The sequence below is a fragment of the Pezoporus occidentalis genome, unplaced genomic scaffold (genome assembly GCF_034315485.1).
Source record: "Pezoporus occidentalis ecotype Australia unplaced genomic scaffold, CSIRO_AGI_Poc_V1 ctg267, whole genome shotgun sequence".
Taxonomy (NCBI): Eukaryota; Metazoa; Chordata; class Aves; order Psittaciformes; family Psittacidae; genus Pezoporus; species Pezoporus occidentalis.
This window is the reverse complement of record NW_026914578.1, coordinates 105,106-118,365: the sequence shown is the minus strand read 5'-3', so window position 1 is coordinate 118,365 and position 13,260 is coordinate 105,106. Positions and strand designations below refer to the sequence as shown.

The 13,260-nt window shown below is 55.3% G+C and overlaps 1 protein-coding gene across 3 annotated transcripts; it reads right to left on the bottom strand.

Annotated features, from left to right (window-relative positions):
* Window positions 1-243: 243 nt before the first annotated feature.
* Window positions 244-13,142, bottom strand: AK4 (adenylate kinase 4). Of its 3 annotated transcripts, none has more exons than XM_062624413.1 (5): window positions 12,896-13,138; window positions 6,436-6,555; window positions 4,814-4,986; window positions 3,665-3,783; window positions 244-2,901 (listed from the first exon to the last, which is right to left on the bottom strand). In XM_062624413.1, exons 1-5 carry the CDS (start codon window positions 13,038-13,040, stop codon window positions 2,787-2,789), a joined length of 672 nt encoding a protein of 223 aa, XP_062480397.1. In that variant the 5' UTR covers window positions 13,041-13,138; the 3' UTR covers window positions 244-2,786. The 3 variants fall into 3 exon arrangements, 2 of the variants coding, with proteins under 2 accessions (XP_062480397.1, XP_062480398.1); XM_062624414.1 differs by having other exon boundaries at window positions 6,436-6,552; XR_009965929.1 differs by having other exon boundaries at window positions 2,792-2,901; window positions 3,562-3,783; window positions 12,896-13,142.
* Window positions 13,143-13,260: the final 118 nt, after the last annotated feature.

Below are 13,260 nucleotides of genomic sequence, written 5' to 3'. Positions count from 1 at the left end.
TCAAACAAAGGAGGTGGATGTATGACAGGACCCAAATAGGATTGTGCCCAAGCCCAACACCCGGGGGACCCCATTTCCTGGGGGATCATCTCCTGCATTCAAGCAGGGATGCTCCCATTCCTCTTCCTCCTTGTCCTGTATAAAGAAACAGCCTCAGCTCAGGGCAAAGGCTCATGCAAAGCTTGACCTCCAGTGGACACCGGGCATAACTCACACACAGACACCGGCAGCACAGGGATAAGCAGCAGGAAAGATTTATTTACACCTTCGAGCAGTAACACGGCCGCAGCGATGCACCGGGAAGAAACTCCAGGAAGAAGACTCGGCGTGAGATGCCAGCAGAGCCCCACACAGAGGAAGACACACACAACCCCCCCCCAGTATCTTGGGTCAGTACAAAATCACCATTGCGTTACAAAAGGCGCGAGGTTCACAGTAGGGTACCAAAGGGGAGCGCAGCGGTGAGGAAGGATGAGGGATGCGAGTCCCTGCTGGTATTTGGTCTATGAAAATGCACCAGAGAACGACTCTTGTAGAGAAACCCCACCCCAAATGCTCCACGCATGCACAGTCATGGGGTTTACACCTCCTGTAGGACTCGAAGGCTTTAAAACAAGCGCTCAGGCGGCTCTCCTGGGACAAAGACATCTGTGAGCCCTGTCCTGCCGCCGGGCGCTGCATGGGGTGGCCTCTCCGCAGGAGGCACTTTGCAGCGGGGATGGATGAGACACAAGAGCAAGGAAAAGCAGGGAGCAGCCCCCCTGCCCGGCACTTGGCCCTGGCAGAGCTGCCTGCCATGGCCAGGCTGCTTTTATAGCCTAAAATCCCCTCCCCAACGTCGTCTCCTCCCCTCGTGCCCAACACTTCAAAAGAAAACAGCACACACGTTTCGGCTCTTTCTAGATCTGTGTTTAAAAAAAGCCCAGACCTCACGCGAGGGTCATGGGAAAATCTTGCTTAAATAGGATTTCATTGCAGGGTGGAAGATTTGTGTCGTCCCAGCCCAGGAGCTCCAGGGGAATGGAAAGGCCACGGGGACAGCAGTGATGGTCCCACTGCTCCCACCGATCCCATCCAGAGTGGGATGCGGAGCCTCACCTGCATCATCACCTTCACCCACAGGCAGGCAATGAGAGGCAGAGATCTCACTGAGCAGATGCCTGAGGGCCTCAGGAGAGCTCCAGGGCAAAGCTGCCTCTGTCAGAGAGGGCAAACATCAGGGGCTCCTCCAACAGCATGAGGCTGCGGGTGGGGTGGCTCGGTGGGGATAAAAGCCATCCAGGGATGTGCTGAGGTTTCACCTATGCATCCCTAACAAAGCCGCCCTGCCATGGGGCCACTCTCCAAACAAAACATAGGAATAGTGACACTTCAGCAATTAACATTTGCCTGGGCTGCACTAATTCATCAAATGGGGGGTGTGGAGTGACAGCTTTCCTGCCTTCCTGCTGAGCCACCCATGGCAGACTGCAGCTTCCTGCAGAATTCCCCAAAATTGATGCTAAAATTCAGCTTTTTTTTTTTTTTTCCCTTTTTTAACCTTTAAAAATACACATCTGGCTTTATTTTTCTTTAAATATATAGTCTATAAAATAAGGCAACTTGAGGAGACAAAAAGAGCATCCCCATTGCTTAGGTACTGCAGTCCTGCCACCAAGGAGGGTCACAGTACTTCCAGTCGAGACAAGCCGTCCCATCCAGCCACCAAGCTCCTGCACGTGAGAGAAGAGGAGCAACATGCTCATCAGAAGATGCTGTCAATGGTGGGAAATGCCTGGGCACAGCTCTCAGCAGCCCCAGCACGTGTCCTGAGGAAGGGAAGGCTCTCATCCCTCTGGGGTTTGTGGCAAAGGAGCTGCTCCTGCCAGGAATGCTGCAGCAGGAACCACGTGGGGAACACCCCATCTCCAGGGGAATTCAGGGACAAAGGCAGCACAGAAGATGGAATGACCTGATTTCTCCCCAAAACTGAAGCACACATTGAAACAGATCTTTGGGAGAAACTCTTATGACTGTATCTTGTCGTAGTCAGAGCTATAAACAAAGGTAAGCACAAAGGAGTGCAACGCATCCCCAGCACAGATCCTGCTCGGTGTCACAGCAATGCATGAAAACTGGACTGTACAGCAGCCTTTTCTGACAGGAATTGCCTCTCCCTCTATGGAAGAAACACAAGTGTGTGTTTTACCTCCAAAGCCTTCCCTCTTTTATGTGTATTAACGCTGGAAATGTGATCTTCACATTCCAAGCTTTGTAGTGTACACATTTTCCATGTTGCTCTCCAGTTCCCACTGGGCTGAGCCGTGCTTTGTAGAGCTTTCTTTTTCTCAGAAATAAAGTTAATAGAAAATAATTTATAGGAAAAAAAACCCACGAACAACAAACAACTAGAGAGTAACCTACAGCAAACGGCACTGTGGAGCAACAGGGTGGCACACTGTAGGCTCAAACAGCAACCGGGGTTTGTACGGGGGTGGCAGGGACGTCATGGCAAGCTGTGTAAACCTGGTATGGCCATGACCTGATCTCTGCGTGCACTTGGACCATAGACAAGAACACTTTGTAGCCTCCAATAGGAATAAACCCACCTTATTCCAGCAGACTTGACCTTATAAACAAAGACCTTTCCCCCTGATACTGGCTATAACCATGTACCCACCGATGACACCCAGTACACCCGGGGAAGGGACACAAGATACCAGTCGCCTAATCTGAGCACAGCCCCAGCACCGCACAGAGAAACTGAATCCATGATGGAATCAACTCTTGGTCCTTGGACAAGCTGTTTAGTTCTCCTCATCCGAGAGGACGGGGGGGATCTTGCTGGAAAGCAGGGTGTACACGTACGGCCAGATCTTGTTGGTCTCTGTGCCCGAGAAGGAGTGAAGGATGCCCCTGCTCCTGGAAGAGAGATGGGGGGGAGAAGTGACCACCAACCCTTCCTGAGGTCAGGCTGGCCATTGGCAGGGGACAGCCCAGCCAGGCTGGAAGCTCACCAATGGCTTTTTGGGTGAGAGGACGGGGATGAGCAGTGGTGTTCACTGGTAGGAGCCCAGCTGCACTCACACACGGATGAACCAAACCCAGATAACCATGAATAACCACATTACCCAGGACACAGCTCACCCTCACCCCCCTAAAGACCACTCTATAAAGTGCTTTACAGATGTAAATCAGCAGGATTTATTCACGTGCTTAAGCAAGTAGGAAACTCATGGCCCCAGTTCTCCTCCCTCCCCTGCAAGGGCACCTTTGCCCCCTTCTGGACCACTTCTGGTTTCATAAATGCTCCTGGGTGCTCGCTCCCTTTCAGTAGTGGATTGCCACCAACAGCATCCATCTATTCCCAACTCAGTCCCAAACCACCAGCACTGCAGAACGGACAAGCCCTGAAATGTGCCTGTGCTCACAGTAGACCCATCCAAGCCTCCTGCCAATCACCCTGTACTTTACCTAAACTGATTTCTTGCCCTGGATGATTTTTATAGGGTGAGTGGGCAGCACACACCACCCTGGACCTGCACAGCACAGAGCTGTTCTCTGCAGCATCTCCATCCCCACCTCAGTGATGGCTCTGCATGGGCAGGGCAGGGTGTGGGGCATCTCAGAGCTTGTGCCTGGTTTTACAGTCATGCTGTGGGTTATCCCACACGGTCCAACTCACTTGTACATCTCTATCACTGGCTTTGCAGCATCTTTGTATTTTCTGAGCCTGGCAGCAACGGCCTCGGGTCTGTCGTCCTCGCTCTGGACCAGCGGCTCACCCGTCAGGTCATCAACACCCTGCGGGAAGGCAAACACCATGGAGGGGATGCAGCCCCAGCCCCACCACTGCAGCTCCCTCCCATGCACCGCTGCCAAATGCCTTGTCCTGCTCCGCATCCATCGAGCATCTCCAGAAGAGATTCAGAGCAGCCCTGCGGAGAAGGACTTGGGGGTGTTGGTCAAAGAGGAAATGAACATGAGCCGGCTTCAGTGTGCGCTTGCAGCCCAGAAACCAACCGTATCCTGGGCTGCATCCAAAGGAGCGTGACCAGCAGGGCGAAGGAGGTGATCCTGCCCCTCTGCTCTGCTCTTGTGAGACCTCACCTGGAGCATTGTGTGCAGTTCTGGGGTCCTCAACATAAAAAGGACACGGAACTGTTGGAACAAGTCCAGAGGAGGCCACGAGGATGCTCAGGGACTGGAGCACCTCCTGTATGAAGACAGGCTGAGGAAGTTGGGGCTGTTCAGCCTGGAGAAGAGAAGCTGCGTGGAGACCTCAGAGCAGCTTCCAGTATCTGACGGGGGCCTATAGGGATGCTGGGGAGGGACTCTTCATCAGGGACTGTAGTGACAGGACAAGGGGTAACGGGTTCAAACTGAAACAGGGGAAGTTTAGATTGGATCTAAGGAGAAAATTCTTTCCTGTGAGGGTGGTGAGGCACTGGAATGGGTTGCCCAGGGAGGTTGTGAATGCTCCATCCCTGGCAGTGTTCAAGGCTGGGTTGGACAGAGCCTTGGGTGGCCTGGTTTAGTGTGAGGTGTCCCTGCCCATGGCAGGGGGTTGGAACTGGATGATCTTCAGGTCCTTTCCAACCCTAACTATTCTATGATTCTACAATCCTATAAATCCCATTTTGCTAATTAACATTTAGCATAACCCCTTCAGGCTGGCCCCGAGGCCCAAGCCCTCCACTGCTCAGCACTCGCTCCCTGGGATTTCTTCCCCTATGCTTATTTCTGATCCCAGCTCGCACAGAAAAGGTTTCTCTCATCTTTTCCTCTGCGAGCTGCTCCCAGCCGGCACCACTGGGGTGCTGCAGGCTCCTACCCGGACATGAGGGGGGTTGAAGTCCATGTTGTACACCCTCCCGCTGGCCGGGTGGACCCAGCGGGCGCTCAGGCGATCCTTCAGCGTCTCAAAGGGAATGTTCAAGCTGATGACCAGGTCCAGCTCACAGATCCTGTCCAGCGCCTCGGCTTGCCCCAGCGTGCGAGGGAAACCTGTGTAGACACAGCATCAGGAAGGGGTTGTCGTGAGAGGCAGGAAAGCAGCAGCGATGGAACCAAACCCGCCGCCCCGGAGCTGCAGAACCAGCGCAGCTCCTCGCTCCAGCACAAGCGGTGTGAGAGTCAGGCATCCACCATATGGCTGCAATAAAAAATAGCTCTTACAGCACTGACTCCCAAAATACATCACACAGGTCGCTGTGGGCTCATGTTTTCCTGCAAAGTCGTGTCTGATGCTGGGCTAGATCCCTGCAGAGGGGCTGGTGCTGGTGGAAGCATCTGTTCTTGCCATCAGACTGCAACAAGGGGCGGCTTCCAGCGGGTCCCCTCTTCAGTCTTCTCTGCTAATAACACCCTTTTTTAAAATGTTTTTAATCTTTTTAACATCCATAAAACCCTCTGAGACCTCCCAGGGTCTTCCCAAGCAGGGTATTATTAGCCTAAAGCTTGTCAGGGGCCAGCAAGAAACCTGGAGGGGGGCTTTGGACAAGGGTCTGTAGGGACAGGCCAAGGGGAATGGCTTTAACCTGCCAGAGGGGAGACTGAGCTGAGCTCTTAGGCAGAAGCTCTTCCCTGTGAGGGTGCTGAGGCGCTGGCACAGGGTGCCCAGAGAAGCTGTGGCTGCCCCATCCCTGGCAGTGTTCAAGGCCAGGTTGGACACAGGGGCTTGGAGCAAGCTGCTCTAGTGGAAGGGGTCCCTGCCCGTGGCAGGGGTTGGAGCTGTAGGAGCTTTGAGGTCCCTTCAACCCAAACCAGTCTGGGATTCTGGGATTATCTCCATATTCACTCACCGTTTCAAAGACATCAGCAGTGGCAAGGGAAGGTTTCTACCCCTATAACAGCCATGGTTACACATTCCTACACATCCCACCTGCCTGTGCCCAGCACCTCAGCTCAGCACAACCCATCCTGCCCCATCCCCTAACCAGGCCCCAAAGCAGTTCCTAGAGCTGCCACCAGCCCTAGAGCTGCCACCACAGCTGCTGGGATGCAGCTTCACCACCGAGGGCTGCAGGAGCTCCTGGCAAACCCTTTGCTGCTCCTCTCACTGCTTCCCTTGCTGGTTTGCTCTCGGTGTCTTCTCCACCCGCACCTCAGGTGGCTTTCAGCCTTGGCATGAATAGCTCCTCTGCGCACATATGGAGGTGATAAGAGGTTTTTCTTGGCTTGCCTCCAGCCCCACTCTGCTCCCTGGCTCCACTTTATGAAACACCCATCTCCCCTCCCAGCCTTTCCCTTTCCCGGACACGACCCAAGGGCTCAGCTGGACACGCACGTGCTGCTGCTTAGGGCAGATGTCTCTGCCAACAGCTCAGCCCCCGCCTCTCCTTCCACGACCATCAAAGATCTCTTTCGTGGTACTGCCAAGCCACAGGCAGCAGAACAGAGTTTGAAAGGGAGCTGGGATTTTCCCACCAGAGGGAATGCCAGCAGCTCACTCACCGTCCAGCAGCCAGTGCTGCTCTCGCCGCTTCTCCAGCTCCGTCATCATCATGCGCGTGATGACGTGGTCGGGCACCAGAAGGCCTCGCTCAAGGTATTGCTTTGCCAAGACACCAACTTCTGTTCAAGAGATGCAAAGGAAAAAGAGGGAGAAAAGGAAAAAACCATGACATTTCCACTTAAAAACCAGCGCTCCCCCTCAAATTCTGCCTGTCCTCCCAAATTGCTCATCCAGGATGGTTTCGGCAGCATCCCTCTGCTCAGAGCTGCTGCTCCTGATAGCTGGAGGCCACAAGGTCCTGTTGGTGCTGAAATACCCGAGAGCAGGAGCACAGCAAGCAGCAGATGAGCTGTGGCAGCCCTGCCGTCAACAGCACCGTCCCTGCCATGCCCGTGCACGCACAATGTGCCATGCAAAGAGCTCCTTTGGTTTTGGAAACAGCACCCGTGTGGTCACAGGTGACACTGGCATGAATATTAAATGTCCCAAAGGCACTGAACCAGCTGCAAGGGATGTGCCAACTCCACGCACCTCCGACGGCGGCATGGTCACCCCATCCCATACCACAGACCTGGTTAACGTACAAACATGGAATCCCAGCCTGGTTTGGGTTGAAGGGACCTTAAAGCTCCTCCAGCTCCAACCCCTGCCACAGGCAGGGACACCTTCCACTAGAGCAGCTTGCTCCAAGCCCCTGTGTCCAACCTGGCCTTGAACACTGCCAGGGATGGGGCAGCCACAGCTTCTCTGGGCACCCTGTGCCAGCGCCTCAGCACCCTCCCAGGGAAGAGCTTCTGCCTAAGAGCTCATCTCAGTCTCCCCTCTGGCAGCTTCAAGCCATTCCCCTTGACCTGGCCCTATAGCCCTTGTCCAAAGCCCCCCGTCCAGGTTTCTTGTCGGCCCCTTTAAGTACTAGAAGACAGCTCCCCATCCAAAGGGCTTTAAGACTTCAAAGACTCAACTTATTATACAGGCAGATAAGAAAATTATTCCCAAGATCAAATCCTTGAGAACCTCATTGTGGTGCAACTGCAATGCAAATATCCCTTATCAGGCTCCTGCTGGCTCTCCCCCACGTCACTCAGCTGGAGCCAGCAGTGCTGAGGAGAAGCCCACAGTGGTTTCTGCTCAGGTTACACCATGTCTGGATCCACCTGGCATCACCCAGGATGTAATAAGGGTTTATTCTGCTTATATTTTTTATTGCAGCTGGGGTAGAGCAAATGTTACTCCAAGGAGAGATGCAATAAATCCAATTGCTTCTTACTTACGGGTTGCCTGGGATTCTCTTTTAGCCACCCAGGGACACAAAGAAACTGATTGCAAATAGTCTCTACCACCATGTGTGACCTGCCCTGATCCTGCCACAAGAAGAGGTCCAGCCTCTCCCCTCTTGGACCAGGACCCTATGGACACCTCTGCTCTCTTCCCGCAGCAGCTGAAATAGCGTTTGTCACCAGAAATTAACAATTCTGCCTTGGGTTTGGGGAGGTTTTTGCTGAGGACAGCACATTTTTACCTCTCAGAGTAGAGGAACTCTCTTACAAAAGCCATGGGAGCCTGCATTTGGAGGCAGGCTCTGGCTTTCCAAACCGCAGCGAGCTGTCAAAGCAAAAGGCAGGTACACCTGCACTCCTGAGCTGCAGGAAGGGGGGTCTGCACAGCACACAGCTCCTGGAGAGGGCTCATCCGATCTAACGGGGAACCTGGCGCAGCCTGCACGGATCCCCTGGGAGCAGGCGGCTGGGATGTGCACAGGAAACCTTCTCGGGCTCCAACCCCGATGGGCAGAGGCCGCGTGGCAGGGATGCTTCCTGCCTGGAGCCCAACCTGTGTCCAACACGGACTGGCAGCAGGCACTGACTCATGGGCCTGCAGGGCTGAGTCACGGCAGGGATGGGGACCACTCTGCTCCGTAAAGGCATTTCAGTTCCCTGCTCGGAGCCACAGTGGCTGCCAGGCACCGGGAGCAGAAAATACCTTTTCCCAATGACATGTGCTTTTGTCTCTGTCGCCAGGGCTGCTGGCAGCCATCCTGCCTGGAAAAGCGAAGGACACGGGGATGGAAAGAATACATGATGCCTTATGCAACCAGCACAGGGACCCGCCAGGGCACAAATATTGTCACATCTGCCTGCAGATTTTAATATTCATTCACATGGTCTGCACATTGCCACGGGCCTGCAGGGCAGAGCTGATCCCAGAGCACAGCCCGGGAGCCATGGAGCTGCAGAAGGTCCCGAGGAGCGCTGGCCGTCCCAGGGAATCGCTACTGGAGCTGGGCTTGGTGCTGCAAACCGAGTTGTGAAGTGTGGAAATGCAGCTCTGCATCACAGAGGCTGCACGTTTCCCACGGCCCTGATACGGGTGGACGGCTCTCCACTGCTCCACAACAGATGGACGATTCCTGCTGCCAGGAATTCTGCTCCTTTGTGTGTCCTGTGCTCGCTGGGTTGACACAACAGCATGGGGATGCGCACTGGGACAGAGGGGCATGCACCAGCATGGGGGAAAGCACAACCACGCACTAGCACAGGGTGCTGACTGCTTCCACACAGGTCATGGAGGCTCTCCCTGCTCCAAAACACGTGTGGCAGCACTACCTCTTCTCTCACAGAGGGAATGGGCATGTATCTTGCATTAAGGACCTGAGAGGTGCCTGATACCCAGCTCCCAACACCCAGGATGTGCTGGAGAACATCAGCCCTGCTCCCACAGGGTTCCTCAAGGCACCTTTATCTTCATCAAAGGCTGTAAGGCCAGGCCAAGGGGAATGGCTTTAAGCTGCCAGAGGGGAGACTGAGATGAGCTCTTAGGCAGAAGCTCTTCCCTGTGAGGGTGCTGAGGCGCTGGCACAGGGTGCCCAGAGAAGCTGTGGCTGCCCCATCCCTGGCAGTGCTCAAGGCCAGGTTGGACACAGGGGCTTGGAGCAAGCTGCTCTAGTGGAAGGGGTCCCTGCCCGTGGAAGTGGATGAGCTTTAAGGTCCCTTCCAACCCAAATCCATCTGCGATTCCATGACCTCCAGTTTTACATTTATTATCCCCTTTCCAGCCACACCAGCCTCAGAGCCCAACCTGCTCCATGCAAGTCCCCCCCCTGGTGCAGCACTCCCACAAAGGGGAGCAGCACTTGGGCAGCCCTTCCTGACCCTGATTCCCCTGTGTGAGGAGCTGGGGCTCACCCCTGTTGCACTGCACAGCACCAAGGCAAGCAATCCCCATTGCTTCAGCTGGGTGCAGAGAGGGGCTGCATGCATTGCTCTGCAGTTACCCCAGGTAGCAGGGGGCTCCTTAGATGCTGCTCATGCTGCCTAACCTGGGCTGGCACTGGGTGCTTCCAGGAGTGCTGAGCTCAGTTTTGACTCATGGGCTTAATCCCATTAATCTAATGACCATGGGTTTAATCTGCCCTTTAACGCATGGGATGTCAAGCTGTCTGCAGCTGCTTTCCCCGTGAGACCCTGATCTGCAACCATCCCTCCTTATAAAAGCAACAGCCCTAAGAGACATCTCCAGTCCCCGAGGCCATGAGCAGCAAAACAGCCACCAAGGACGGGGCTGGAGGAGAGGCTGTTCCCAAACAGGATGCTTGGCAGCCTCCAGCCCTTGTGTGATAGATAACCCCAGATATTCTGCCCCATGGCACAACCTTCAACGTGATTTTGTTTTTATTTAGGCTGCAGCACACAATCTGGAGCTAACGGAGAGGAGAAACCCTGGATGGTTAATAGGGGACTGGCCACAGCTGCTTGTGAACCAGCACAGTTAAGCTGCAACAGCTCCAAACATTACCCCAGTTTTGGGACCCCAGGACCTTGCTCCCAATGTGGATGCTCCATCCAGGACCCTCACTCCCATCCCATCCCCACCAGCAGGATGTGAATTTGGAGAGCTGGAGCCTGATATGGCCCCGAATTCAGGCCATGACCTGTTCATTTGATGGACAGTGGAGTCTGTCTGTGGGGTGGCTGCTCCTGGACGCAAAGATGAAGCACAGACCCTATGGAAAACCAGAGGGCTGGCAGGTTGCACCTCCTGGGCCCAGCTCCAACCAGCACCAAAGCCCATCAGCCATGGAAAAGGTGGGGAGAAGGTCCATGGGGCTCAGTCACGCACAGCCCACATCCCCTCCAGCCTTTCTTCTGTGCTTCCTTTGGTTGATGCTAACAAACAAAACCCATCACGAGGAGGGGACAGGAGCCACTTTTGCCTCCAGTGAAGCACATTAAAGGGAGCGCTGGGACAGACACAAGTCCCACATGTCCCCGGCGGGATGCTGACCCTCAGCCAAAGCCACTTGGAAAAGAAATTAAGTTGTATTGCAAATTAACTGCCGAGTCCTGATAAGACCCCAAGATGCTGCCAACACCAGAGCAACCCCCTGGGTGCTGGGGCAAGTAGTGGCAAGGAAATCACTCACCACCCTCCAGCACCCCTGCCTAGCACCAAAATCAGTTTCTAAGCCTTCCAAGACCTTTAAAAAGGCCCTTTTCTACAGCAGAATGGCCACTCGCTAAGCGAGACACTATTAACAGACAAATGTGCAATAGCCTATGCACTCATAGGGTTGCTGTAGCAAAGCTTCAAGCCCTTCAGCATGCGTTCAGATGCTTCACCCGGCTGTAGAGTGAAGTCCTGGATCCCCAGGACTGCTGACACCCAAGCCTGAACCCCACAACCACAGCTTCTTTATGTCTTGCAATGGCAAGTGGGAAAATCCCCCGTGCACCGAGGTCTCCCCGCCATCCTCAGACCAAGATGACTCTAAAACCACTGGACAGATGCGTCCCTTTGGGGTGATGACTCTGAGACGATCCCGTTTGGATCAAAGGCCCCCAGCCCCCCTCAAATGCAAATCCAGTGGCGCAGATGGTAAAACTCAAGAGCAGAGACTACTTGCATCTAGCTTCCCCTGGAGCTGGCGCACGGCAGCACAGTCGTGTTGCAGCTTGTCCAAAGCAAATAGCAGAAAATAAATAGCAAATAGCTGCAGCTTACTGAGAGCTGTAACTGGAGGCTGAGTCAAAGGTGGGATGAGAACGTCATGCCAGCTGCACCAAAAACCAGGGCTGACTGAGTTCTGAGCAATTTTACCAGCATTTCTCAGCGTTGCTGCCTTTGGGAAACCGGAGTCACAGAATGCACTTTGGGGAACACTTCTCACAGCCCCCTTTTTCCTTCCCCAGTGTCCCCAGAGGAGCTCTACAGCACGAGTGTGAACTGAAATATAGGACTGAGGGAATACGCTCATGTAGGGCTTGACTGCGTGAGTTCCCAGGTGGACACAGAGTCGCCCTGCACTGCCCTGCCCTGCTCACTTTTCACGCGGGTGTTTTGTCCGGCAGCCAAAGCAGCCATGGGGATTTTCCTAAATTTGAGCCTCCCTCCAAAGGAAATAATATTGTCCCGTTTATTTGTAAAAGGAAATCTGGGTATTTGTAAAGGAGTGACCAGCGCAGGGCTGTGTGAAACGCCCTTGCTGGAGCACAGAGCTCTCCAAAACTTTACCCCTCCTCTGTTCTCTGCCTTGTTTTGTGCTGCTGCTGTTTCACCGTTCCTCTGCCCGGTGAGTCAGCCTCCCCCCTGGGTCAGTCTTTCACACGTTGGTAGAGGAGAGGAGGAACAGTTGGAATAAGAAACATGCTGGGATTGCCTAATGGATGCTGCAGAGGAACGGGAGCACAAGGTGGGGTGCAGCACGCCCACTCCTGAGCATAGCCGGGACTGGGGAGCATCTCGCAGCACTGCCCGGGGCACGAACACAGCACAGACCATCTGTTCTCCCCAGGGCTTTGGACCTAGAAGGGAGCTTCCTAAGGAGCGGAGACAGGCACCAGCACAGCAGAACGCCCGCCGGGCTTGCCACAGGGGCTGGTTTAACCCAGCGCATCACATCACCCTGTGACCCACCGTAATTTTCTCCGTGGGATCTCCCCCGTGCATGAATGCACGTTCCCAACCCATCCCTTCCAGTGTGGTTGCACAGGCATCACCACCCTTTCAGCCATCTGCTCTCCGACGCTCTGCAGTTTATACCCCATTCCCGTACACGGGGCAAGATGAAGTTATTAATAACACATAACCCGTGTCCCCCGCTGCCACCGTGAACCATCGGTGCCCGAGCAGACGGGTTATTCCCACCGGCTTCCCCGCAGCCGTACCCGCTCGGCACGGGAACGAAACTATTACACACCGTCGGCTTACCCCAGCACCAGAGCCCACTTTTACCGGGCAGTCCGGGAGCTCTGCTGGAGGGAGAAGGCAACGAATGAGCTGTGCCAACCCCACGGAGAGAAAACAACCCGGGGTGTACCCGGACGGGGGGGGGCTCCCATCACCATCTCCATCACCACCATCCTCATCTCCATCACCATCCCCATCCCCATCGCAGCCCCGGTCCCCTCCGTTGCACCCCTCGTTGTCCCGCCGCCCCCGGCGGGGCACCCCGCGGTCACTCACCCCCGCCGCCGTCGAGGCTCTCCCTCAGGAACTGCCCGCTGGAGAGATGCTGCAGCCCGAAGCTGCGGGCGATCCTCTCGCACACCGTCCCCTTCCCCGAACCGGGGGGTCCCAGCACCACCGCCCGCAGCAACTTGGAGGCCATGGCCGGCTGCCGGAGCCCGGCCCGGGGCTCCGCGGGGCAGGACAGCGCGCCAGCCCCACCGAGCCCTGCCGCTCCCCCCGCATCCAGCCGCCGCCGCCGCGGCCCGTACACATCAGCAGGGCGGGGGGGAGCCCCCGCGGCCAGCACTGCCCGCCCCCCCCTCCATCCGCCCGCCCCCTCGGGCCGCGGCACCCTGGGACTTGTAGTCCCGGAGCCCCAC